This window comes from Phyllopteryx taeniolatus, chromosome 20, assembly GCF_024500385.1.
Source record: "Phyllopteryx taeniolatus isolate TA_2022b chromosome 20, UOR_Ptae_1.2, whole genome shotgun sequence".
Taxonomy (NCBI): Eukaryota; Metazoa; Chordata; class Actinopteri; order Syngnathiformes; family Syngnathidae; genus Phyllopteryx; species Phyllopteryx taeniolatus.
The window spans coordinates 6,636,018-6,662,151 of record NC_084521.1 but is presented as its reverse complement, the minus strand read 5'-3'; the positions used below and the strand labels follow the sequence as shown (position 1 = coordinate 6,662,151).

The window sequence follows — 26,134 nt, the reverse complement described above, 5'->3', positions numbered from 1 at the left end:
AAATAGGGATATCCCATTTTTATTCCAAAATTAAATTAATATGAATCCATTTAAATGCATTTATGAATTTTTTCATGCGACTGTGAAATAATTTAGGAAATTGTCACATTAATTTTATTAATTGAGTTGTAAAATATAATCAGAAATAATGATATTTACTTTAATAAACATTTATTTCAAGACCACTATCACATTAATGGCATTTATATGTATTGTATGGAATTTGTATTTAATGAGCTGCAGCATTATGGAATAAACAAGCCATCAAATGAATGAATAAGTCATTAACTAATTAGAAACGTATACATTTAAAAAATGCCATCCATGAAATAAATACAAATGTAATTAATAAAAGGCTCATGTAATACGGTATATAAATCAGTCATGAAATAAATATAATTTGGTTGTGAAGTAAATAATGAATAAATAGATGTCCATATTAAGGTTTTTGAATTATATTTCACAAACAATTTAATACATCTATTTTCATTTCAAGTAACAAAAAAAATAAAAAAATGATATACAAATCATCACATTCAGTTAACTCAGAAAAATTGTTCTATGCTTTGCTGTTATCTACTCAGCCAGCTGGGGGCACTAAGTATACAGCCTTACATTTTATTGTTAGGACCCGATAATATGTAAGCTAGTGGACAAGTAAAGTGCTCTCATTTGAAAAATAGACATGAAAATTAATTGAAATGATTAAAAACAAATAAATTCAAAGCTATTTGCAATGATTGAATCTAAAGCTGCAATGTCCTGTATGTCTTCTATGGGATACTTTGTTTAAAAAGGTCATGCTTGGCTTAAAGCAAACAGGCTCTCTTTAGCTATTCATGAGCTGCAGCGCTTCAGCACGTTTTAGCAAGAATTAAGTCAAGTCAAGTCAAGGTGAACGCTATATAGTCCACACAGGAGGAGGAGGAGGAGGAAGAGGAGGTGGTGGTCCCCTGAAATGCTGAAAAACATCACTGAAAAGGCAGCGCTAATAAACTTTTTCTGGTTGTCTCGGTAGAGATTTTGCCTCCCATCCGAGCAGACTTCATCAATAAGATTTAGTTAGGACAGCACCAGTCCAGGTTGGTGTGGAGAAACTCTACTATTTTTGCTCCAAGTTGGAGGCACGTTGGATATACAACAACTAGAAACTGGATATAATCTGTAGCTCAGACGTTTGAGAAACAACAACAAAAACAGTGCTAGCATGCACACCACTGAAAATCAATTAAATCATTTTAGAAGCAAATAGCATGGAACATTTCCACACCATTTTCTCTGACAGTTTCTCCTCCTGTTGTGCTTTTAATTAGCAGCGATTGCCTCCACTGAGCTCGTTATTCAATCAGCATCTCCCTTAGATTAACCGGTCTCATTGATTTCCAGCACGCATAACAATCAAACCTATACAACACGCTCTTCAAAATTGCATTCATACTCTGGGAAATTTAAAAGCCCAATGCAATGCTACAAGCTGTTTTCAGCCTGGCATGACTGATGGGATTCCAACAAGGGAGCAGCTGTATAACCTGCAGGATTTATAGTAAATGAAGTGCTGTGCCTCCTTTAAACAAGTAGATTTTTATACTGGTTCCCGTTGCGGGTGGGACCTCGACATCTGTAAAGACTAATGCTAAATGGATCCTCTCTTCATTATTACAAATCAACATATTGGAAGATAACAGTAGAATTGTAAGGGAAAAAAATACTTCAATTTTGAAATAAAGCAACAAAATGTGGAAAACGTGAAGCACTGTGAATACTTCATGGATGCACTGTATTTCTTGAGAACACATACACGAGCATCGTACATTTGTGCTTGTAAAACCTCAAAGATGTCCTCTTACAAATGCTCGCAGATTAATTTCGGCCTGATGTGAGTCTCGAGCGGCCTTGAGCCTGAAGACACAGTAAATGCTAGTGGACTGAAATGAATCCAATAATACCAGTGCGGTGCCGCCATGTTTTAAAGATGAGCCTTCTTTAAATGTGGCCGATGGGATTCCAAGAACAATTCAAACTGAGGAGTCTGAAGGTCACAACTACGGCATATTGTCTCTGATTATGTGGCTCTACCGGAGTATTGTTCCTGAATCACGTAGTATTGTTCCTGACTATCCCCCGTATTGTTCCTAACTACTTGGGTATTGGGTGATAATGTCGAAAAAGTCTTATCAGCAGCCGGAGTCACATCCTCTAAGAAGAACAAACTGCTTGGGTCAAAACAAAGTGCCCATAAAAACAGTAGCGACAACAGGAAGCACATACCTTGATTTTCTCTGAGATGCAGCGCAATCTTGGTATCATCTGTAGGGTACAAACAAATCAGTCAGAGAAAATAATCAATATTTCTGTCTGTAGTTTGTTTTTCCAGCCGCTAACCAAATTAATTGCTCCCCCAAGGTCTTCTTCTTTCCAACTGGTAATTCTTTACACTTGATTAAAAATGTATTCTTCGACTATAATGGTTAAACATGTATAATTCAGGGAATTAGAGCAGACTGTGGGGTTAAGTGTACGTGTGAAGTATGGAAATGTAGCGTGACCCACTTCTTCACGCAGACACTTAAACACACAAAGATTCACCATACGCATATGAAACACCACCAGACTTGTTTCACTGAACAAATTAATTCAAAAGGATCTTTCATGTAAATTTCCAGACATGCTTTGGTGTGTCTGAAATTAGAAAATGTGATGAGCTAATGTAAACAAGCAGCTTGTTAAAGCCCATCCAAAGCCCGATTACTGATCATGAATATGGATCACTATCGCCTGTGGAACATGACAGAAGCCATGAGGGACAAAATGAATAGCCTCTGTTACATTCCAAAAGTATCTATACTAATATCCGAGGTGAGGCGGTGGAGTGTAATGCTTCTTTTTGTTGCAATTGGATTGTTATAAATATATATAGTAATGCATATTTACAAACGTATAAATACTGGTTTACAGTATATTGGCTGTGATTAGTTGCTGCTACTTGAGGTTTTGTTCCTGATGTTAGGGTACTACCAGAATGTGACTACCAGAATATTGTTCCTGACTATCTGAGAATTTTTACCGACTACCTGAGTATTGTTCCTGGCGACCTGGGTATTGTTCTGGAGTACTCGAGTATAGTACCTGTATTATAGTATTGTTTCTGACTGCCTATTGTTTGACTCGCTGAGTATTGTTTCTGACTGCCTATTGTTTCTGACTCGCTGAGTATTGTTTCTGACCCACCCGAATTGAGTATTGTTAGGAAAAACAGTCAGGTCGTCAGGAACTACCCGAGTATGGTTCCTGACTAGCTGGTATTTGTCCCCTCTACCTGGATATTGTTACGGACTACCTGGCTATTGTTCCTCACTACTATATTATTGGTCCTCTCTACCTGGCTATTGTTCCTGACTACTGTATTATTGTTCCTAAATTCCTGAGTATCGTTCCTTGCTACTAGAGTATGGTTCTCAAGATATCGTTCCTGACTATCAGTGTATCGTTTCTGACTACCTACGTATTGGTCCTGATTCCTGATTACTTGTCTATTGTTCTTGAATTTCTGAGTATTGTTCCCAAATATTGATCCTATCATAGTATTATTTCTAATACCTTGTGTTATTGTTCTCGACTACTCATCTATTGTTCCAGACTACCCCAGTATTGTTCCAAAGTAAGGACTTAGTTCCTGACTATCAGGATATTGTTTCTGACTACCTGGTCATTGTTTCTAACAACATTGTTATTGCTCCTGACTCCCTGTCTATGGTCTTTGCCTATATCCATCCCTTCATTATCACTGTTTACCATATTTTAACAGCAGCTTCCAACACTATCACTAAATAATCTGAGGAAAATGCCATGCAAAGAGGAAATGATCTGATACATCTGCAGGATTATTTACCCAACTTTAACTTCTATTGACATTTAAAAAACGGGGGGAAAAGGAAGAAGAAAGGGGTAAACACACTTTGGAGGACATCTTCTCCATTCGACTATCATCAGCAAAAGAATGTGCCTTTCACACTGGATTTGCATGAGCGAGAACATCCTGCGTTTAGGCTACCGCTGGGCTGCGCCAGATCATGTGCTCACACTTAATGCTGCAATATCAAAGCGTGACCTCCACAACCTTTCATGCAAAACTCCCTTAGAGGGACATGCAAGAGTTTTAAGAAGAGAAGACGTGAGACAATAGCACAGAGCAGATCATTATTCAAATTGTGAGTTTATATGGAGTCTTTGTTAATGATTGTTATCAGGATGATTTGTGGACCATTAGCTGGTTTGTGTGTGAAACATCAATAGCAATAAGGCGATGTCCCAGTAATCTGCCAAAGTAGATCCTCCATTAGCTGTTTCAAACAAAGTAAAGGTGGTGTTCGACACTACCTTCAGTTGGGGCGCTGGTGGGGGGCTGTGAAGTCGAGGGTTGGGCCTCTTTTTTTCTGGGTGTGGTCTTGGCGCCAACAGATGTGGTGAAGGGGTAGAGGTATGTGGTGTCAATTATGTCACACATTTTGTCCTTTGTCTAGAAAGACAAGTACATATTGCCAGGATTTCAAAATGTTTATGTATGACAAGTACAGGTATTGCTCCTATCTATCAGGGTATTTTTCCTGACTACTAGGCTGTTGTTCCTAACTTCCTGGGTATGGTTCCTTAATGAGTATTGTTCCTGACTATCCGTGTATTTCTTTTGACTACATGGGTATTGTTCATGTATGCTGAAGTATTGTTCCTGATGATCGGGGTATGGTTTTCTACTATTTGAGTATTGTTCCTGACTCGCTAAGTATTGTTCTTGACTACATGGGTATTGTCCCTAATGATCAGAAACCTTTTTTTTTTAAAATCATCATCTAAGTATTGTTCCGGACTATCTTGTTATTGTTCCTGACATCCTGAGTATTGTTTCTGATTATTAATATATTGTTCCAGAAATAATATTGTTCCTGAGTATAAGGGTATTTCTTTTGACTACCTTAGTATTGTTCCTGATGCTGACTAACTGGCTATTGTTCTTTGACGATCAGGGTATTGTTTTTGACAACCTGAGTATTGTTCCTGACTACTTGGCTTTTGTTCTTGACTAGTACCATTGTTAAGTTCTTGACTGTCAGGGTATTGCTGCTGACTAATTCAGTATTGTTTCCAACTACCTGGGTAAGGTTACTGAATACCCAAGTACTGTTCCTGACTACATTGCTATTGTTCCTGAATACCTTAATATTGTTCCTGTTCTTCCTGACTACCTGAGGATTGTTCCTGGCTCCTCAAATATTGTTCACAAATACCATGGTATCATTCCTTACTATCAATGTATTGTTTCTGACTACCTGAGTATTCTTCCCGACTATTTGAGCATTGTTCTTGGCTACCTGAGTACAATATTGTTCCCGACTACCCAAATGTTGATGCTGTGCTCTGACCTCATCTGGACAGTTGTTGTCCACCCAGTCCTGCCGATGACGGTCAAATCCACTGGAACATCTGCGTGAAGAGGACAAGGTATCAGTGAAAATTGATGATTGAAAACTGATTGAGCAATCACTCAATAGATTTACGGGATGACAAAGCATGTAGCAAACCTGGCTGAAAACGAACCTGGGTCTTTTTTTTATTTTTTATTTTTTTATTTTTTTTAAGTCAAACATTCCTCTATTTTTTTTTCTAGAAACCAGTCTTCCCACCTCCATTATCCCTCTGGGACTGGCAGTATGAGGAAGCTATCTGAGGAGTGAGCGCAGTAAACCATGGGGGTTTGGGATAAAGGTGGTCTCTGGTGGATCGCGTGACTTTGACTTAAAAAAACCTTGAAAAGTCAGAGAGAATCCTCCAGTGATTCAAATATACTGCCGTCAACCCCCCCCCCCCCCCCCCCCCCCCCCCCGACACCCTGTGGTGAACCCTGCTGACACCTATTCCCCTTTGTTACACAGCTTGATGATGTACTGCCCAATAGAACTTTAGCATATATCCAGCATGTTTGATTCCTTTCATCGCCATATTATGATAGTAGAAATTTCAAACCGCTATAATCATGCCGGTCATTTTATCCCCCTTCAATTTCGAACATAATCAACCTCATCAGCTCAATCAGGCGAGACAGATTCCTCATCTTAATCCCCCCACTTTCTGCCTGTCTGTGAGACTGCATGTAATAGCGCACAGTGGCGTGAGCAGCCTTTTGTTATGTCTGAATGGCACCACCAAAAATGGCCTGTTGACATTCATTCCAATATCAATACCTAATTTGGCACGAAAGTTTGCTGCGGGGTGGTTCAGCTGTAGATCAGTTTGAAGAAAGCTCTGATGTGATAAAACTCCAAATATGCTGCAGTCATAATAGACTGCAATAATAAGCATCAATGAGATGGCTCGTTAGGCAAAATATGTTGTATTTTCATTTTAAATATAGTCGTCGTCCTCTTCCCAGCTTTTCCTTTTTCAGGCTCACTCTGGATGAGCGTTTACAAACGGGTGCCCTTCCTGACCGCAATCCTCTCGATTTATCCTGGCTGTGGACTGGTACTGAGTTGGGCTTGCATGTTAAAAGGGGCTTTTGAAAAGTCAATGTTTCTCTGTTTGGTCATTTTTGAAGCATCACAGCTGTGTGTTTCAGGCGAATATGCCCCCCGCATGTTGGCCTGTATTTATGACCTACAGCAGCCCTGCTGAAAGCATCTGGCCTTTTTTTTTTTTATGGAGCTACTCCAAGCCTCGGCCTGCTCGAGCCATGTGCCTGTTGTTCGTTCAGGTCGTTCTCTTAAAAATGTTAGCGCCTCGCATTCACTGCGCAGCCCAAGGAGGCCAGCATGATTTTTAATTAGCATATCCCGAAAAGTAAGCAGGCAGACGGATACAAAGGGGCCGAGCCAGGCCGAGTCGTAGTTTAAACACACTTCGAAAGCAAATTAAAATGTGGCTTAATGAGACGGCAGCTACAGGCAAACAGCATCCCTCCACGAATTACCCACTTTGTTTTATCTTTTTGCGTGTTTACAACTTTGCCTCTGTTTAAAAAGCGAAGCCCGAGGTTAGTCGTAAATAATGAAGCCCGTGGGAGCCGTTCACATAATCAAGCGCAAAATAAAAGATTAATATTTAATGCGGAAGGCATTCAAAGTGCATGAGACAGACAGAAACATACTGCGGTACAGCCACTATCAATTGACTCTAAACTGTTTCTCTGCTGTTCCACTTTATTGTTTTCTCCTTCAACGGGAACTTTTTCGACCCCAGCAAAACAAAACTCCCCCGCTTCAGCCGCCAGGAAACACCTACGCCTCTTGAGCAGTTGTAATATTGACTTAGGTTTGAGTGGCGTGGAGAAGAAAAAAGTAGCAATGAAAAAATGTCATCACATAACATCCTTAGCAGAGGTAATCCTGTGCTCACCACTTCATCCTGCGTTATCAAAGCGAGTCCTAAACTTGGGAGTGCCCCAGTGTTTCAGTCAAGCGTAAACAAAAAGACAACAGTGTGCGGCTCTTTGACTACTTAAACTTACAGGCATATCTGTGACCTATATGCAAACTTGGATTGTTTGCTTGTTAGCCGTTTTGTCTACATACCAATTTCCGTACAGAACCGGTTGTGTTACAAAGTCTTTTTATAACCAATAAATACAGATCAATATAGAGTGGGGGAAATAATTATTTGATCCCCTGCTTAATTTGTAAGTTTACTCATTTTGCATTTGTAAGTCTTTGATGAAGGTATTAGAAAGCATGTCAGTCAAAAATGTGAAAAACAAAACATAACACAAGGTCTAAAATGTGCATTTTATTGAGTGAGATAAGTATATGATCCATCACAGCTCAGCTAGAATTCTGGCTCCCACAGATTAGCTGGTGCCCATGTGGCCCTTCACTGCGCACAATCAACCACTAACCTCCTGATCTCAACTCGTCATGTGTATAATGCACACGTGTTTTAGGAATCAATTTCTTACTTTTCAATCTCTTTCCCAATTTGACTAAAGACTAAAGAGCTGTCAAAAGATGTCAGGGACAAGATTGTAGACCTGCACAAGGCTGGAAAAGGTTACAAAACCGTCAACAAAAGACTTAGTGAGATGGTGACAACTACTGGCACCATTATATCCCAAGTGGAAGACACACAATATGACTATCAATTGCCTGGTCTGGAAATATTGCCTTGTGGAGTGAGCGTGAGCATGATAAATGTAAGGGAGCAGCCTCAAAGTGCAACTTCAATTTATTAATGATCTTTTCTGAAGGCATTTGAGGACCTCAGTCATCAAGAAAACACACCACCGTAATGGACTAAAATCTAACAGTGCACCCTACTCAAGAAGGCACATGTACGGTATGCGTTTGGTTTGCCAGTGAACATTTAAATGATTAATGGAAGGCTTTGGAGAAAGCGTTGTGGTCAGATGAAACTAAAGTTGCAATCCAATATACCGGACATTGCAAATTTCTGATATTTGAAGAATTTGGGAAAAGAGGAACACGAGAGTGTTTTACCGTCTGGAGGAAGTCATTTCTTCTACAGATCATTACCAGGTTGTGTGGCCCGGATGATTTGTGGATGACGTGCTAGTTTGCGAGAGTGCATGTGCCATATGTATTTACACAAAAGAGCCATAAAAAGAGGAAGTAAAACATCAATACTAATAAAAGGGCGTTCAAGTAAATGCACTTTGTTCAACATCCTCCCAGTGCAGATCATCCATCATGGAATATTACATTTATTATGTTCACTTTCAAGGACATCACAGTGCATGCTTATAATAAGTTGAATAAATGTTATCTTTACATCCATTTTCTTTAGCGCTTGTCCTCATTAAGGTCATGGTAAACCCTGGACTGGTCATCAGCCAATCGCCGGGCACATTAAATAAAACAACCATTCACAGTCACACCTACGGACAATTTCGAATTTTCAATTAACCTAATATGTATGTTTTTGGAACGCAAGAGGAAGCCGGAGGACCTGGAGAAAAAGCCATGCCGAACCACAGAACTGTGAGGCAGAAAATCTTCCCACTTTGTCACCGTGCTGCCTAAATAAGCTAATAATAATAATAACAATAATAATAAGTTCAAGGAGCATAATTATCGACAGCTTTTTAATGCCATTCAACTTGACCATCTTTCAAACAGTTAGGGAGACAAATGGTTGATGCTAATGTTAGCGCTGGTTTAAATACTCGGTGCAACGTGTTTTGTATTGTGTATAGTGATAGTGTATAGTAAGCAAAAGTCACAATTTACACAAAATTATGCTATTTCCAGACAGAACCTGAGATTTGTAGCCCAACCAACCTGTTGAGTCGATGGCACCAGCTGCAGTTGAAGTTAACCTGAGAGGAGATGCACGTTCCACAGGTTGTGAACTGGAGACACGCTGGAGAGGGGAAACATTCTCTCAAATCCAAGACATGGACAGATAAGATAGGGACCATAACAAGTAGTCATTGAATGTCTCTTACTGGGCAACGGTGTAAATTCCACCGCAGAGGAGTTGGTGATCCTTGTCTTGGTCAGCTCCACACGGTGGTACTCGTAGATGGTCCGCCGCCTCACATCTACATTTTGAAAAAAGACAAGGCAGGAAGTGAGAGAGGAAAAGGGGATAGAAAAGTGGGACAGGCAGCCCCCAAAGAAAGAGGGGAAGAGAGCATGACGCAGAATGAAGTCAAATGGGGAGGCCTACTTTTTGCACTTTGTCTTGCCAGCTGGAAGCGGCAATTTTCTGCTGTATAAATCAGAGGCTGTTGACGGGCATTCGCACTAACAGCGAGGAGTCATAACTCAAGCTCAGGACAGTGTATAATGAGGGTCCCCCTTTTTTTGCTGGCCGTAGAGAGAGGAAGAGGAGAAAAATTGAATTGATCCTTGGTTATGTTAAAATACACAAAGCTGTGGCAAACCCTTTTAACAGATTGATTCTAATGACTTTAAAGTATCAGGAATTAAGATGAGGCCAAGCAGGTGGAAATTCATCAGTTCTTAAAGCTGCAAGCCGTGTATCAGGGTATAGGTGAATTTTGACCCCATGGCCGTCAGGGGTAAATAGGGGTTGGTTATACAAAGACATCACAATTTGAAACAACCAAGTTCTGCATGGAAATTGACGTGGACAATCATGTGGCATCACGAAATATAACTACTGGTGATCCTTGGTTTACGAAGGAATTCCGTTCCTACTGCAAAGTCGGAACGCATCGTAGTACTATCGTATCACTAATTTGTGCTAACGCAGTAGTATGGTTGTATAACTACAGTAAATATTTTTATGAAAAACACTTTGATGATGGTTGAAATGAGGTCTAATATGATGTGCTGATGGCTCGTGCTAAAAAGTGTTTGAACTTTGGAGAATAATGTCACAAAAATGTAAGTCAAACTCCAAATCTTACAGCTTCAAGGGTACCACTGTATGTCCAGCTTTAGGGAACAACAGGGTGCATTTTTTTCTAATCTTCATTCTGTTCTGACAAATGACAAAAAAATAAATCCCAAAAAACAGTTTCACCACAATTAGCATCACCCATCTCTGTCGTGATGTGGTTAGAGTTTAATAGAAAACAGACAAAATCTATTGGAGTAGTTTGTTTCTGAAGAACCCCTAGAAATGGCCAAAATATTATCCTACTGTGCATAAATAGGTAGAAATTACAAATATACTTTCAACATCAGGGAAATTGAGTCATAAATGTGTATATTACAAAGTATATCATTTGTTCCTGTGGTGCATAAAAACTGTATAAACACCTGTTCATTTGTTATTTCTGTGATTTTATGTAGCAATACTGGAGCTGGTGTATAAATATACTGTATCTATATATTTTTAAAAATAATTTGTGATACATATATATTTTGAGTCAGATTCTGCTTCGCATAAAGCTAGGGACCATATGGTGAAAACCCAACAAGGGCACCTATAAAGCCTACTAATTGACATTTGTATTTCTTTTCTCACCGGAGACAGAATGTGGTAGATAACCTGCACATTCTAATGAGATCCAATACAAGAGTTATGAATTTTCAAACTAGTTTTAACAAGTTTGCTGTTTATAGAATTACAAAACATGACATCAGCAATGGAAAGTTGAGTGACATCCAGGCACAAATCCTACAGGCAACATAATTATGAATAACATACAGTAAATAAATTAATCAGGGACATTTTGTAGATTGCCCGTGCCTAAAAGAAAGCATGCTGAATCCGATTTGCTTGTGTGTACTTATATTGTAAGAAAATAAATGTTTGCCCTGATTTTAAATACTAATTACGCCCTCACACGAATGGCTTTTTTCACAATTACCCCAACTGTGAGCATGTAGGAAGTGGAAAATATTGTATTGATGTTTTAGTCTTGAGCAAACGGCAATAAGCGCAAGCTTCGACCATAAAAAAGCACGAACATGCCTTTAAAAGCATCCATCCTCATAGCCGCAGCGCTTCAAAATGGAAAGTGAGTAATGCTAATTGTCACCTTTCTTGACAGAACAGAAACTCTTAATTGTTCGACACTTCACTCTTTCTGCTCACATTCAAAATGTCTCCTTTTTTTGCACTTTATATGTCTTGAAGCGAATCAACTTCCTAGTGCAATCATTTGCTGTTTGTCAAAAAATATTCTGGCTCAAAATATTTTCCGACAAGACAAAAGTGACGCTTGGTTAAGCGATTTAAAAAAAAAGTGTGATAGATCCATAAAAAATAAGACACTGTGATTACAACTGAAGACTTACTGGGGATCTGCTGGATTTTGTGGACTACCACAAAAGCGTCCGAGAGGCCCACTTTCACTGGGTGGTTGACTGGGCTTATCTGTGACAGTTCTACCGGGATCTGAAAGACAAGGAAGGAAAATATAACAGCATGACCAAGCATGCCATGGGCTTTGTTTTTGTTTTTTGACTCAGTGGAGTCAGGGACAATCCATATAGTAACTATATAACCTGCCTCGTGCTGGGACATAGCCCACTTCTTCCATGCCAGTCTACAGAACTTGAGTGAGCATCGGAGCATTAGACAAAAATACCAAATTTTAGGTGTCAAGTGGGCCCAAGCACAGCGCGGTTTTCCTATTGTGAGTACGTGGACAAACGCAGTCTTAGTAGATGACTAAAGATAACCGGATGTACCTCTTTGTAAGCAAAGACAATGCGTCCAGTGTCGTGCAGCGTGGCCTGGAACGTGAAGCTGCCTAGGTTGTAGTTGTCCTGCAGGTGAACGTGGTCCCACTGCACCACCAGAGCCGTACCTGAAGGGGTCAATAACACACATGCAGCGTTCGTAAGCTTCACATGCAGTGGAACAATCCTGTTTATTTTTCCTGGCAGACACCTCAGGCCTCTGCTGCAAGTGTGAGCTGATTGACAATTTAAAAAAAAAAAAAAAGCATGTGAGCTGATATGAAAGCCCAGCACCGGTGCAATAAAAACAGTGAGCCGGGGGAGAGTGAATCAAGGCTGGGCGGTTATGATGATGGATTATGTAGCCCTGGCAAGTTTGAAATCAGACCGAATGACTTTTTCTTATGTCAGGAAAAGAACACCCAATATCTTCTTCGACACGCTACAAGTGGACTAAATCTTGGAATGATGTTTATTATTTGAGTGAATTTCCCCTTTAAAAATGGATTCATAGATGACTTCTGATGCTGGTTCAGTTCCATACACATAAGAACATGCACTAAGTAGAGGACAGACCGAATGAACTAACAAGCTATAATAATAACTCAATAAATAAACTCACAAAGTAGGTAATCATCCAACCAACTGACTGAAGCTAACGAACAAATGGACCAACTAACTAACTAATGGACAAAGTAATAATTATATTAACTAACTGGCAAGAAAATACCTGGATAACAAAATAGCTAATAAACTAAGTAACTAACCGTCTGCAACAACTAGCTAACGAACAAACAAAAATATATAACGATTTATCAAGCAAGGGAGTGAACAGTCTAACTAGCTAACTAACTACTAATGGCAGAACAAAGTAACAAATGAACTAACCAACTTAAATACCAACTAAGCAATTGATTGAGCAAACTAACAAAAAAATAACAAACTAACGGCAGAACAAAGTAACAATGAAATGAATGAACTAACTTAGTAACTAACTAACCAACCAACTGACTAATGTATGGACTAACTAGCTAACAAAATTAACTAACAAACTAAGTAACAAACTGACTGACTGAAGGACGAACAAAATAGCTAGGTAATGGACAAATGAACAAACTGACTACCAACAAGCAAGAGATTTAACGGGTGAACAAAGTAACTGTTGGACAAAAGAACAAACAAACTCACTAGTTCAACCAAGAACTAACTGCCTGATTTACGGACAGGCAGACAGATGAACTAGCTAGCTGACGAACGAACAAACATACAAACTAATACCCGTGACCAAACAAACCTCTCAGATTAATGCTTGGGAGATGTAATAAATGCTCAAGTAAATGAAAAGTCCAATAATATGACCATTAGTAGCAGTAGTAGCTTATGATGGATTTAGTATGACCCCTCAGGCATCATCTTTTACGCTGTTTAGTTTTACTGTGGACCCTGGACAACCTACTGATGTGACAGCCATTCCCCCTCCCACCCCAAGGAACGGGCGCCAAGGTTTGCCAACACTCTCATCAATTTTTACCGCCGGAGCACTTTTATATAACGTAAAAGCAAGCTTTCTTCTGATAGCTCTGGAGAGTGGTGGCGCAAGAAAACCGGTAATGATTTACATGTGCGGAACGGGGTAGGCTGCGAGTTCCGAAGGATGAGGTCAAGGCCAGATAAAAACCGGGCTCCGATGCGGCGCTGTCTGTTTGCACCTCGACATTGAGGAAGAGCTCTGTCAGCGACTTAGACCTGATCCGGGTCCCGTTCAGCAGGAGCGGGCTGCTGTGCAAACTGAGCCAAGAGGGGTGAGAGGGGGAAGCGCACGTTGGCCTTGTTTCTATTTCCACTTACCGGATCAGCAGGCTGTGCAAGCTCCAAACAAACAAAAGTGAATCCACAAACTACAAATTGCACCACCACAACCTCATTTTAGTGAAATTATCCATGGCCATGGATTTAGTGTTTAAATGACATCATCTTACTAAGCAGACACAAATCCCCTTCTCACTTTCTCCTTCAGGATTCTTTTACAAATCATTTCAATGTTTTTGGTAGCTATAGCCCATGCCTTATCACAACTACAAATGCATGGCAGACAATCACAATGTACCCTACCATACATCTAGAATTTCTCATGTGCACTTCACTTCACAGCCTTCACCCAAAGTTTTTTTTTTTTTTTTTTTTAACCACGCACCCACTTCAACATAAACAAAATGTAACAATGCTCTTTTGAATTAAACTGCCACACCAGAAGTTTCACTACGTTGCTAATAATGTACACACCAGCAGTTGAGGAAATTAGACTTAACTGACTAACGAACTACATAGCTAACTGACTGACTGAGGGGCAAACAGATCGACAAACTAATGAACAAAGTAAACTAACAATGTTACCAACTAACTTTTAATAACAAACAGATGGATGAACTAACTAACTAGTATGAACTAACAAATTAAATAACAAACTGACTGATTGACGTGCTGAAGTACGACTTAACTACATAATGAACTTACAATCTAGGTAACCAACTAACTAGCTAGCTAGCAAATTGACCAGCTCATAAACTGACAGACAAACTAACTAACTAAGTAATGAAAACAAACTGAATAACCCACCAACCTCTCTCTAACGCACCTTATAACTCTTCTTACATATTGGCGGCGCGCCGAGAATCGATTAGTGTGGTTCTAGTCAGGTGAGCTTGGCTTAGAAGGTCACACAGTCCGGCTCGGGATGAGATGACGACTTACGTAATGGATAACCAACCACCCGACGGCATCCATTCAGCGTGAAGTGACAATTTATGAGGCCGTCACGGGGCTCAAGAGGATTTTACACCTTGCCATAAATAAGCGCTCTTTGTTCAGAACTCTGTAATGAGGTGACATATCACCATAGAACTGTAGCGTAGAAGAAAGATAACAATGTTACCGTTGTCGAAGTAGATGACAGTCGAGTTTCTGGACACGCTCGGGTCGAAGTTGGCCATAAGGGGGGCGATGTATTGTGTTGCGGTTAGCATCCGGTGCACCACGTCGCCTGTGTAAATGAACCCTGAGGGAGATCAAACACAATTAGTCCAGTGTTACCTTCAAGTTTGAAAATTCCAGAAGTTGCACCATTTGGCGATAAGTAACTAACAAGCTAGCTAGCTAGCAGCGTAACAGACTGATCAACAAATGCATGGATGCATGGACAAACTAACAAGTTTTAATGAACTAACAAATACATTAAGTAACCAATCAACAAACTAGCAAACCCAGCACCAGAAAAGTTGCACCATTTGGAGTAAAGTAACTAACTAGCAACCTAACTAATCAGCAAACTAATAAATGAAGACATGGACGAATTACCGAGCTGATGAACTAACAAACTAAGTAACCAACTGAGCAACCAACCAACCAATCAACAAGAGAGGTTGAGCAAATTTTTCATTTAAAAATTGTACTCCAATGTATAAAACATTAACAAAACTCAATCAAGCTAATTTCATTAAAACATTAAAAAGTTTATCAATTAGAAAAATAAAAATGTAAATTAAATAAATCATTAAAATAAAAAATAAAATAAATTAATTGATTTTTTAAAATTTTATTATTAACAAGATTACTGCTTATAACTTTATGGCAGTTAATCATATTAAAATGTCAACATTGACATTGCCAATACAGTTAAGAAAGTTCCTCATAACATACTTGCTGTCTGCATTCTAAGACCAGTGGATAATATAGTAAAATGTTTTATAGTGACACGGTGTTCTAGTGGTTCGCACGTCTGCCTCACAGGTCTGATCAAATCTCTTCTCCTGGCTTCCTGTGTGGAGTTTGCATGTTCTCTCCGTGCATGACGGATTTTCCCTGGTTACTCCAACTTACTTCCACATCCCAAAAACATGCATGTAAGTTTGATTCTACTCTAAATTGGCCATATGTGGCAATGTGAGTAGTGAGTGTCAATGGTTGTTTGTTCATATGTGCCTTGTAATTGGCTGGCGACCAGTCCAGGGTCGCTCAAAGTCAGCTGGGATGGGTTCCAGCTCGCCCGAATGACGGCAAGCGGTATAGAAAATGGATGGATGGATATTGTGTAGAAGTTTCCACCCTCGCTAAAATGTACATAAATACGTCTTTGGAGAGATTCCCTTGTTTTAAATGTTGTTTTGTGCCTAAAAACACAGAGAGCGTGGGTTCGGGCTGCTTTAAGTGATGGTTTTAATTAGCAGTAGCATCCTTTATCAGAAACAGAAGGACCGAATCACAAGGGGCCTTGAGGAAATATACGCCGAGTGACTCATATATAATCACTAGGTCACGGGCAAGATGAACGCACTGCAAAACAAACACATGGCAACTTTTCTGGCGCCCTCTGAGCGACACACAAATGGATTTCTCCACACACGTGCCCCCAGCTCGACACAAACCAGATCTGCACCACTTAGCGCCCTGTAAACATACTTCTTAATGGACTCCAGCACAACGGAGAAAACAACCATTATTCATCACAAAGGAACAGCCTCTGCATGCGGAATTTGGGAATTTTAAGGGTTTACTCACCCTTGGCTATTCGAACCATGCCAGACTTTCGAGACTGGATTATTATTATAGTTGTTCTGTTCTGTTTATTTCTATTATAAAAAGTGGTAGTTATTATAAATAACTGCTAAGTACAGATCACATGACCATAAGTGACGTCTACATTGCAGGTTCAATCATGCTGGGCCAACTTCTCCAAGCAAAGTGTACCTACCGGTCTTGAGTATGCATCAGATCACTCACTCTAGCCTACCGTACTGGACTTTTGGTTTCAAGTGGGCTCAGGCACAGTTCAAATAGCCTAGTAACCCCCTGCTATATTATCGTTCGCGCCTCCACTATATCACAAATTTTTAAGGGGGTTTACAGTACACAGCCAATTAATATTCATTGTTCCCACAGATCAGAGAGAATATATGCCTGTGACTATCGATGGTTGGTATCATTGTATTTGTTGCTGTTCCTTGTGTGTTACAGTAGCAGATGTAACTGCACATTAGAGTGGCCTTTTACTATGGACAGCCGAAGGCACTCCTGACCTTGATATGCCACACCTGTGAGATGGACAGATTGTCTCGGCAAAGGAGAAGTGCTTACGAACACTGTACAAATAAAAAGTCTTAAGGCTGCCGCTCACCGAGCGACGCTGCTGAACCCAACAGAACTGTCAAGCTGTGTGCGTGGTTTGGCAACTGTTTTCATGAATCGCCAATCAGTATGCCACTGATTATACTGCGATTTAAAACTTGAATCAATCTTTTTATGGTTTAATAAATGTGATAAAGTACAACATACTGTATGTACAGCATCAAATGCCTATACAGGCTCGCTGTTCAGGGCGACCATACTGTATATCCCATCGCTCAATGTGCGAGTGTCAGTCGGTAACTCATTTTATGTGACGGTCCGTTCAAATTGGGTATGACAGAATTTCGCAGTGTGAGGCAGGCCTTAGTTGTCTGAGTTCATTTAATGAAAAATACAAACAAAAACAAAGTGTTGCATTTACATTTTGTTTAGCATGTTAGCATTAAGATAGCTTACATTTGATGAAATTACCTGCTTTTGTTGAACATTTTGGTGTTTAAACATACAGTGTATAACTCTTTTGTTTTATGGGTCAGTTTTACAGTATATTTTTAATTCAACTAGTGACAAATAATCAGTTGTAAGCAAGCATGCTTTGCCTCTCAGTAGGAGAACTGTGTGGGCACGAATGTAAGAATTAAAAATTCAAGAGTTTTCAAATGTTTAAATGTGTTTAAATTGTGTGGGAGTGGTAAAACTACCGGTATATATATATAAAAAAAGTTGTTTTAAATAAAAAATTGATATCGCGGATTTTCCCCTATTGGTGGGTCTGGAACGTATCCCCATGATAAATAGGGGTTCACTGTAAGTATACATGATAGGTCGGTTTAGTTCGAGTGTGTAATGAGTGTACACTGTATATTCCGTCTGGCTCCCAATTTTGGCTGCATACAGTGTTAATTTTATTTTTTACTCTGAAGAAGAATAAAGTATCACAGCTGAGAAAAAAACAGTATACCTTTATAACTATGATGCATATTTGGTGGATGAAAACCGGGAGTGGCGGGGAATCTCATTGAGACTAAAGCTGGAGACTCTTCTTTCATGCTACGCAGCAAAGAGACCTACAAACACATATCTATCACAGCGAGAAGAGGGAGCAGAACATGAAATCAATCTCTCCCTTAAGACCTCCCTTCAAAGACGAGTCCATATTGAGCACAGTCAGCACAGGGGACACGAGAGGGCTGACGAGGATGAGGACCATGTGACTTTATTTAGTACTGTCAAACTACCGACTTGCTTACATTTGTATTCTGAATCCCCCCGCCCCGAAAAAAAAAAGTTGTGTATTTAACGTTTCTGCAAATCACACAAATGAACTGCGACAAACGTGGCTTCTGGAAAAGAAATCCACCCCTTGAATGCAAATGAAAGCAGACGGCAATATCATTCAAGCATTTCTGTCCAACCAGCAGCGCATAAATCAAGGAAAAACTGCAAAAGCTGCACATTTGAGGAATCGAGATTCTGATTTAAACGCCAGGATTCAGTGAGGAACCTCAGCAATAATTCCAACTATGTACCATTTAGGACGTCAGTAGAGTTTAGCCAAGTGCCACTAGCAGGATACATTTCCATTCACTTGCTCTGAATGCAATGTTAGAACAAATGTGTACCTCCGCAGTATAAACAACTCAAAACTATATAAAATGCTTGAATTCTTAAGTTCTACAAGCTGTGTGATTTTATTCACATCAGCCACACCTGCAATGTATCCATCCATCCATTCTCCATCGCTTGTCCTCATTAGGGTCGCGGATCAGCTGGAGCCTATCCCAGATGACTTTGGGCGAGAGACAGGGTTCACCCTGGACTGATCGCCAGCCAATCACAGGGCACAAATAGTGAAACAACCATTCACACTCACATTCACACCTCTGGACAATTTCGTTTTCGATTAACCTAACATGGACGTGGGAGTTAAGAGGGAGCTTTGGATGCGGTGTAATATAAAAAAATAAAATAATTTGCAATCAGGGTATTGTAATGCTCTTGCATGTGGGCAAGGAGAGCCACGGTCGCTAATGCGCTTACAGCCGTTAATTGAATGGGACAAACACATAAAAACGAGAATACTGGCAAGGAATTGCTGCAGGCCACAACTCACACCCAGACGCTCACACACAGACTCACCAACTCCAGCTCCTGCCATCGCTCACTAGGACACACCCCTTAAAGGCACACAGGCAACACACGAATACTACATACGTACAGTAGTTACACTTTTTAAAACCATCTTATTTCTTTACATTCTCTTATACTATGTTTCAGTATGTTTTTTGCAATACAATGCTAGTTTTCTTTTTTTTAAAACAAAAGTCAAGGTACCACTATGTACAGTAGTTTTTATAACAGTTTTGTTTGGTGGTATGCTCTGAGATTATAGAAGAATATAAAATATGCGCTTTTGACGCACTATAGATTGAGAACCTGCTTTAATGGAACCGCCGGAATGAAACTGTTTTCAAACATTTTCGGTTAAAAGTGGTGTAACCAGCTCCTAAGTGTGTGTGTGTGTGTGTGTAAAGTGTCGGGGGGATTGAGGAGTTAGAAGACACAAGGTGAGGCAGCGTGGCAATTTTCCACTCTTGAGTCTTGACGACGAAAACCACAACCGCCAGCCAGCTATTATCACATCAAAGATCCTCAAAGATAACTCTTGGCCAAATATCCTGGAGATGCTCTGTTACATCTGAGTGGAATAACTAAAAAAGTAAAATCCCACGCATCTCTTATAATGATCACTGCTTGCTGTTTTGCCCAATGGCGATGTCAAGGTGGCGTCTTGAAAAAAAAGCATTTGGGTGGCGGGGAGCCGATAAGAAAGCCTTCTTCCAGACAGAGATGGAAGGTGGAGAGTGAGGATGAGAAGGAGGTGGAGGCAGCTATCTTCCACCTGCAGGTCCTCTAAGGCTTTGACTCCTCACTTCTTTCCCTCCGTTTCAGTTTAGCATCTGTGCTCATTGTCACCACTCTGTATGTTTCTTCTTGTCTTCTTCTTCTCCATGAAATTTGGGAAATCAGTACCCCGCTGTTTGTTAGTAGGATATAGTACATACAACAGATACATGATTAATGCAAATGTATTGAGACAAAGCCAAAACAGCAACAAAAATTTAATGGAAGAAAACACACCCATGGGAAAACACCCTCCATAATCTTGAATTGGCTTAATGTATAATCTTTCCATTTCGGCAATATCTCAACATTTTACCATTTTGAACAGGGATGAAGACTCTCAAAGACAATTCACCTATTAATTCCCAAATTTGAGCCACTAAAACTCATATGTTCAGGATGGTACCTCGACCTAAGAGTTAAGACCTAAGACTTAATGAGTTTTTCAAAAGATATGAGCTGTTGTGCTGACAATTTTTTGTCTTGAGTTGCGAGCAAAAATTTGACTAAAGAGCGGCGTGTGGGGGGAAAAAGCATCACGGTCGCAGTAGTTAAAACTCATGAAGCAATGTATATTTGACCACAAATGATGCAGCAACACATGTAGACAGACAACATAACAACACTAACGGACAATTATTCTTTCTCCTTTTAGAAAAAATGTCCATTGTATAAAGCATGAACACATGAGCCACAAACTGTTCATGTCTTTACATTTTATTTAATTCTGATATGAGCGTGTTGTTTATAGTGTACATTAGAGACGAGTGATATTTTCGTGGTACAAACTTGTTACAAAATTTTTATTAGTGTTTTTGGGAAGGGCCAAAACAGATTAATGGCATTTTCATTTCTTTCAATAGGGAAAGATGATTTGAGATACAGGTGTTTTAATTAAACTCGTCAGTTAAGGCACCACTGTAAGTGTAATTCAACATCTTAATCAAGTAATACAAATGTGCTTTACTTTCTTTGTACCAGTAAATATGAAAATCTATGTACAGTGTTCCCACGCTGTATCGCGGTTCATTGTTCACACCCCTTCGATAGGGCAGATATTTTTTAAGCTATTGGTTTTTATGGATTTTTACAGTATACTTACTAACCAATGCCCTTGCACGTGGGAGAGTCACAGTTGCTGTTGCACATTTCAATAGTCAAACACATAACCACAATGCTCACAACAGTCACGTAATAATCATATTTTAGCTTTAAAAATATGTTGGTTAAATAGGGCTTTGGCAAAAAAAAACTTTTGGGTGTTGGCCTTATACATTTGTTAAGATATGTCCCAATAATTTTGTCCGCGTAGTGTTACTTTGTGCTGACCCGGTAATGGATGGATGATAAACGCCACTGTGATTATATGAAGGTCTACAAGGTGATGAGTTCTTTCTGGCTCTAAAATGGTGTATTATTATTATGGCCAACTAAATGTGGTCCATCACTTACGGATGTGTGCACACATCCTCTGGGAAGCACTTAATGAACTGACCGTATGGCTTTTCTATCAATTAATAATGAAAGAGCCCGAGTAAACAAAAACTCTTGGACATGCGTGGGATCGCTCTCCGGCGACCCAGAGCAGATGTGATCGATGGAGAGCATCGAGCCCAAACTGAAACAGGCGGCGCGGCAGAGAGGAACAAAAAGAGCCTGTCAAAACACAAATAAAGTGGAGCTTCAGTCGAGCAGGCCCGCTAATTCCTGATTGATGTTTTCTTTGGACGTTCCCAAAAAAAGCAGTACTCACAGACGGCCTGCGTAAAACAAGCTTATCGAGGGGAAAATTATTTGTCTCTCCTTACACATCCAGAATTTTGGCTCCGTGCTGTCCTATTTTCTAACCTCTTTCCCGTTGGTCCGGCTCATATCCGTCCTCTGTGCGTCTGCCAGCTATCTGGTAAGAACCTTTGAGCTCATTGGACACAAGATAAAGTACCGTGAACCACCAATTCGAGGTTCACTATTTACGAATAAACTACCGTTTTTTTCTGTGGAATCTGTCTTGACCTATTTACGATTGTTGCGCTCTTTCTCTAATGCCCTCAGATGACACAAGATGGCGCCAAAGCACTGGATAATAGGAAAGTAGTAATTGGTATCAAGGAAGTATGTTAAAGTCATACATCATGCCTGACTTGAAAAAAAAGTTGGATCCATGGAGAAAGCCACAACCAGAGTCTGGGGCCGCTCATTCCTGCAGTTGAGAGAAAACAGTGCAGGTGTCCCTGAGTTCAGCCCTCAAGTAGCAGACAGGGCTCGGTCTGGAGCCTTGGGCAAGAATTACAGGTGTTCAGCATCTGAATAAAAGTGTTTGAGTTGACCAAAAGTCATCTAAAAGCTTGAAGATAACTAATTCAGACTTACGCTCAAAATGCCAGGGCACACTCTGGACTGGGTGCATATACAAACCATTTGTATGTGAACTTAAACAAAATTCAATCAAAAATGTTTCCATCCAGCTACTATGTGCATTAGTGTTACAGGTGTGCCAGGTTGTTATTAGCTGTTTCTACTTGAGGCTCCGGAGTATAGTCAGGAACGCAGGGTAGCTCTGCTAGTCAAGAGTTGAAGACTCTTGCCCTAAAAAAAAAAATTTAAAAAAAATGTGTGTGTATATATATATATATATATATATATATATATATACACACACACACTTTTTTTTTTTTTTTTTTTTTTTCAACGCCTTTGCTGCTGGATTCTTTTCAGTGCTTAGTGGCTGTGATGTTGCCGCACCGCAGCCATACTTTAAAAAAGCACAATAATGTCACACACATACACACAACACTGTACATTTCATAAATGCCTTGGCAGTTTACAAATCCCGACCACATTCCTCTGCCAAACCACAGTGCAGTAAAATGTGTCTGCGTGCAGCCTGGTAGCATAGACAGCATATCCAATAACAACATTTAAAAGTGAACTACTGACTTGTGTTGACTTACCGCCAGTTGCCACGGTGATCTCACGGAGAAAATGTCCGTAAAAAGGGAAATCGAAGGACAGATTGACTCTCTGTGAGGGATAGAAGATGACGAGAGGAGGCGTTAAATGAAGGAAGGTCAGATTTTGAGCGATGCCGTGATGCGAATGGAAGCTACAGTATGTCGTTGAGTTTTATGTTTAAGGCTGACGCAAATCCGATCTTTGTATCAATATGAGTCATGGCAGCATAAATGGAAGAAAATGCATGGAATTGAATATCTTCAGATCGGATTCAGGCCTCTTCCAAATGTGGATTCAAATCTTATGTGCATCAGATATCTGCCAATGAGCGTGAGTGTGAAAGACCAAATCAAATACACTCCATCAACGCGATCATTGAAACACACTGATTGGTGAGGGAGACACACCCGCATCTGGCCAAACAACATACATAAATGAACACATTGAAAAACAACGGCTATAAATCTAGACTACAGCCAAAGCATACACAATTAAATATGGTGTAAATATGCTACATTAGAGAGGTGTCCATAATTAAATTACAAAAACAATTGCATATGGCAGCCAGTGGAGTAATATGGAGGTTAAAATCAATGGAGGAGAGAGTCAGCCCAGGCCAGCTAAGCGCGATGTAAAGTTTAATACAGTCGTGCTTTCTGTGAGTTCAATTCGTTCTGTGACCACACTCCGAAGTACAGTGTGTCTGCCTGTGTGATGCACCTTTTTTGCTCAAATATCTGTTGCTTAAAGCATTATAAGACCACCACAGATACTATCCGTTAGCCCGTCTATGGCATTTTGTATTGTTTGTTAGCATTAAGCTAAGCGGAGTGAAAGCTATGTGGTTGTTTTTTTGAAGAATTGTCTGCCAAACTGCTGCCTGTTGTGAAGTGTTGAGTTCCCTGCCTCCATACAGCACTCAAATCTCAAATTTGTGCTCAGATCACTTGTATCTCAAGGCAGCACTGTATTTGTATTATTTATGTATTATTTTTTACTCCCGTGTTGTCACAACCCTTGCGAAGTTACTTACTGTATGTGCAATTTTGAGCTGTTCTGTCAGTGTAAACACAGCCTTATGGGATACAGTATGTGTCAAGTGAAATGCCCATGGATATAGATAAAGGCATTAAATTGAAATTGGACCCGTAAAGCCAGCCTTAGAAACTTGGTTAATTTGAAATGCAACACTGCTACCGAATGGAAACGCGTATAGCTTCACTTCATCTCAGGACCCTGGCCAGATGCACTTATCGATTTTCACCCAGGACAAAAGTCAAAGTCAGACCCCACTTTGCCCCAGGGAAGAGAATCAGCTCAATGCCAGGCTCCATTGTACCAAATGAGGCTCAATCCATCACCAGTTGAAGGAAAATGAGCAGAATGCACAATGCAGAACTCTTTTCATGGCTTTTTTACTTTAATATCACCGGGCAGCATGTAATGGAAATGTGTCTTTTTGTTTTTAGACATGATAAAGCAGCATGAGGCTCATTGTCCAAGGTGATTTTTAAAACCCTGCTGCAAATAACTGCTTTTGTGATAAATCCTATCAAATGTGGACTGTAGTTTTGCCTTTCAGTTGACTCCACACGGCAGCTTGTGAGCGACCCGAGTTTCCATTGATATTTTACCAGGGTAATTTAATATTAGCATTCCACCACAAACACCAAATTGCATTAATGACGACTTCTTTCATTTTATAAACGTAAATCATAGTTTAACTGCAGGGCACAGATGGAAAGTAGGGCTCAAGCTTCTTATTATTTCCAGCTATTGGTATGTTTGTTACTGTTTTTGACTAATTGATTTTCTCAAAGCCCAAATGCCCTCAAATTGCCCCCCCCCCCCCCCCCCCCCCCCGTCTATGACCCAAATGTTTCCGTCAGAATCTGGATAATATCAAAACCAAACATCCAAACGTAGGAAAATCAATTAACATGTGACTCTTTCATGTGACAAATCCTCCTCAGGTTGTCGTTTGTGGACTTACTGCTGCTTGTCTGTGCGTGTTGGACAGAATCCCATGTATCTTCACTTTCTCCTTGTCCATCTGCTCAATGTTTACCCACAAACCACTGCTTGTTGGCTCCGCCGGGCTGTAAATTTTGGATGTGTAGTAGTTGTGATCTGTGTCCTCCTGCGTGTGGGAGAGAAACAACACAAGATGAAGACCCTCCTTGTGTATGCAATATAAACACCCAATTAGAAATTGCAATTTAATTTCTTCTATGTTGTCATTGGAATGCAATCCGTGCATCAAGTGGTTTAGATCCCCACATCTGTTGGAGGAGCGCCAGATGGAGGACTCAAAGTAGAGATCTATGTTTTATGGCGAGTGGTCCAACTTTGCTGTCGTATTCCGCCTATACGGAATAATGTCATTTCAAATTATAAGGGAACATATTATGTAAAATTGACTTTTTAGTATCATATACAATTAATGGTGTCTCTGGGGCACCCACCCATCAGGTGGAAATTAAATCACCAAGTAAATCTTTTGTTGTCTGCCGGATTTAAGGAAATGTGTCTGTGAGCGAGCAGTTTTTTACTTCCACCCCACTGTTGCTAATTAACATAATAACCAGAGTTCCTCCGCTGAGCTAGCCTCTATGTAGAGCCACAGTCACTTTCAAGCAACGACCAGAGTCTGAAACACGATCATGCAAAGGCACTCATGCAGAAATGCCCCTGCTGTCAGAAAAAAGGTAAATGGAGCTGCATTTAGCTTAAGCTACACAAATTAGCTTAAGCTAACAGCACAAGTTTTGGATAAGCAGCTACAGTGTCCCCCCGCTATACCGTGGTTCATTGTTCGCGCTCTGCTGTATTGCAGCTTTTTGGTGGAACGTATCTGTCTGTGTGTGTTTGTTTGTCCCTGCTATACTCTGCAGTTTATAGCAATGAGTTTGGGGGTTTTTACAGTATAATTACTCAGTGTAATGCCCTCGCATGTTGGAAAGGAGAGCCGTCGCACATTTCTGCCATTTAATGAACGCCTAGAGAACAGTAACACACAAACACAATGAGCACACTCACACTGCAGCTGCTGT

The 26,134-nt window shown here is 40.1% G+C and overlaps 1 protein-coding gene across 2 annotated transcripts in view; it reads right to left on the bottom strand.

Moving 5' to 3' along the window:
- Nucleotides 1–26,134, bottom strand: part of plxdc2b (plexin domain containing 2b) — a 69,481-nt gene that overhangs the window by 3,772 nt on the left and 39,575 nt on the right. The window contains exons 3-12 of one of the 2 annotated variants that reach the window (XM_061757790.1): nt 25,075–25,221; nt 23,081–23,150; nt 15,037–15,159; nt 12,114–12,232; nt 11,718–11,817; nt 9,449–9,544; nt 9,282–9,363; nt 5,418–5,478; nt 4,378–4,516; nt 2,269–2,307 (exon numbers count right to left, since the gene is read on the bottom strand). In XM_061757790.1, coding sequence (XP_061613774.1) covers nt 2,269–2,307; nt 4,378–4,516; nt 5,418–5,478; nt 9,282–9,363; nt 9,449–9,544; nt 11,718–11,817; nt 12,114–12,232; nt 15,037–15,159; nt 23,081–23,150; nt 25,075–25,221 — 976 coding nt within the window. The remainder of the gene's footprint in view (nt 1–2,268; nt 2,308–4,377; nt 4,517–5,417; nt 5,479–9,281; nt 9,364–9,448; nt 9,545–11,717; nt 11,818–12,113; nt 12,233–15,036; nt 15,160–23,080; nt 23,151–25,074; nt 25,222–26,134) is intronic. The other variant, XM_061757791.1, reaches the window with a different exon arrangement.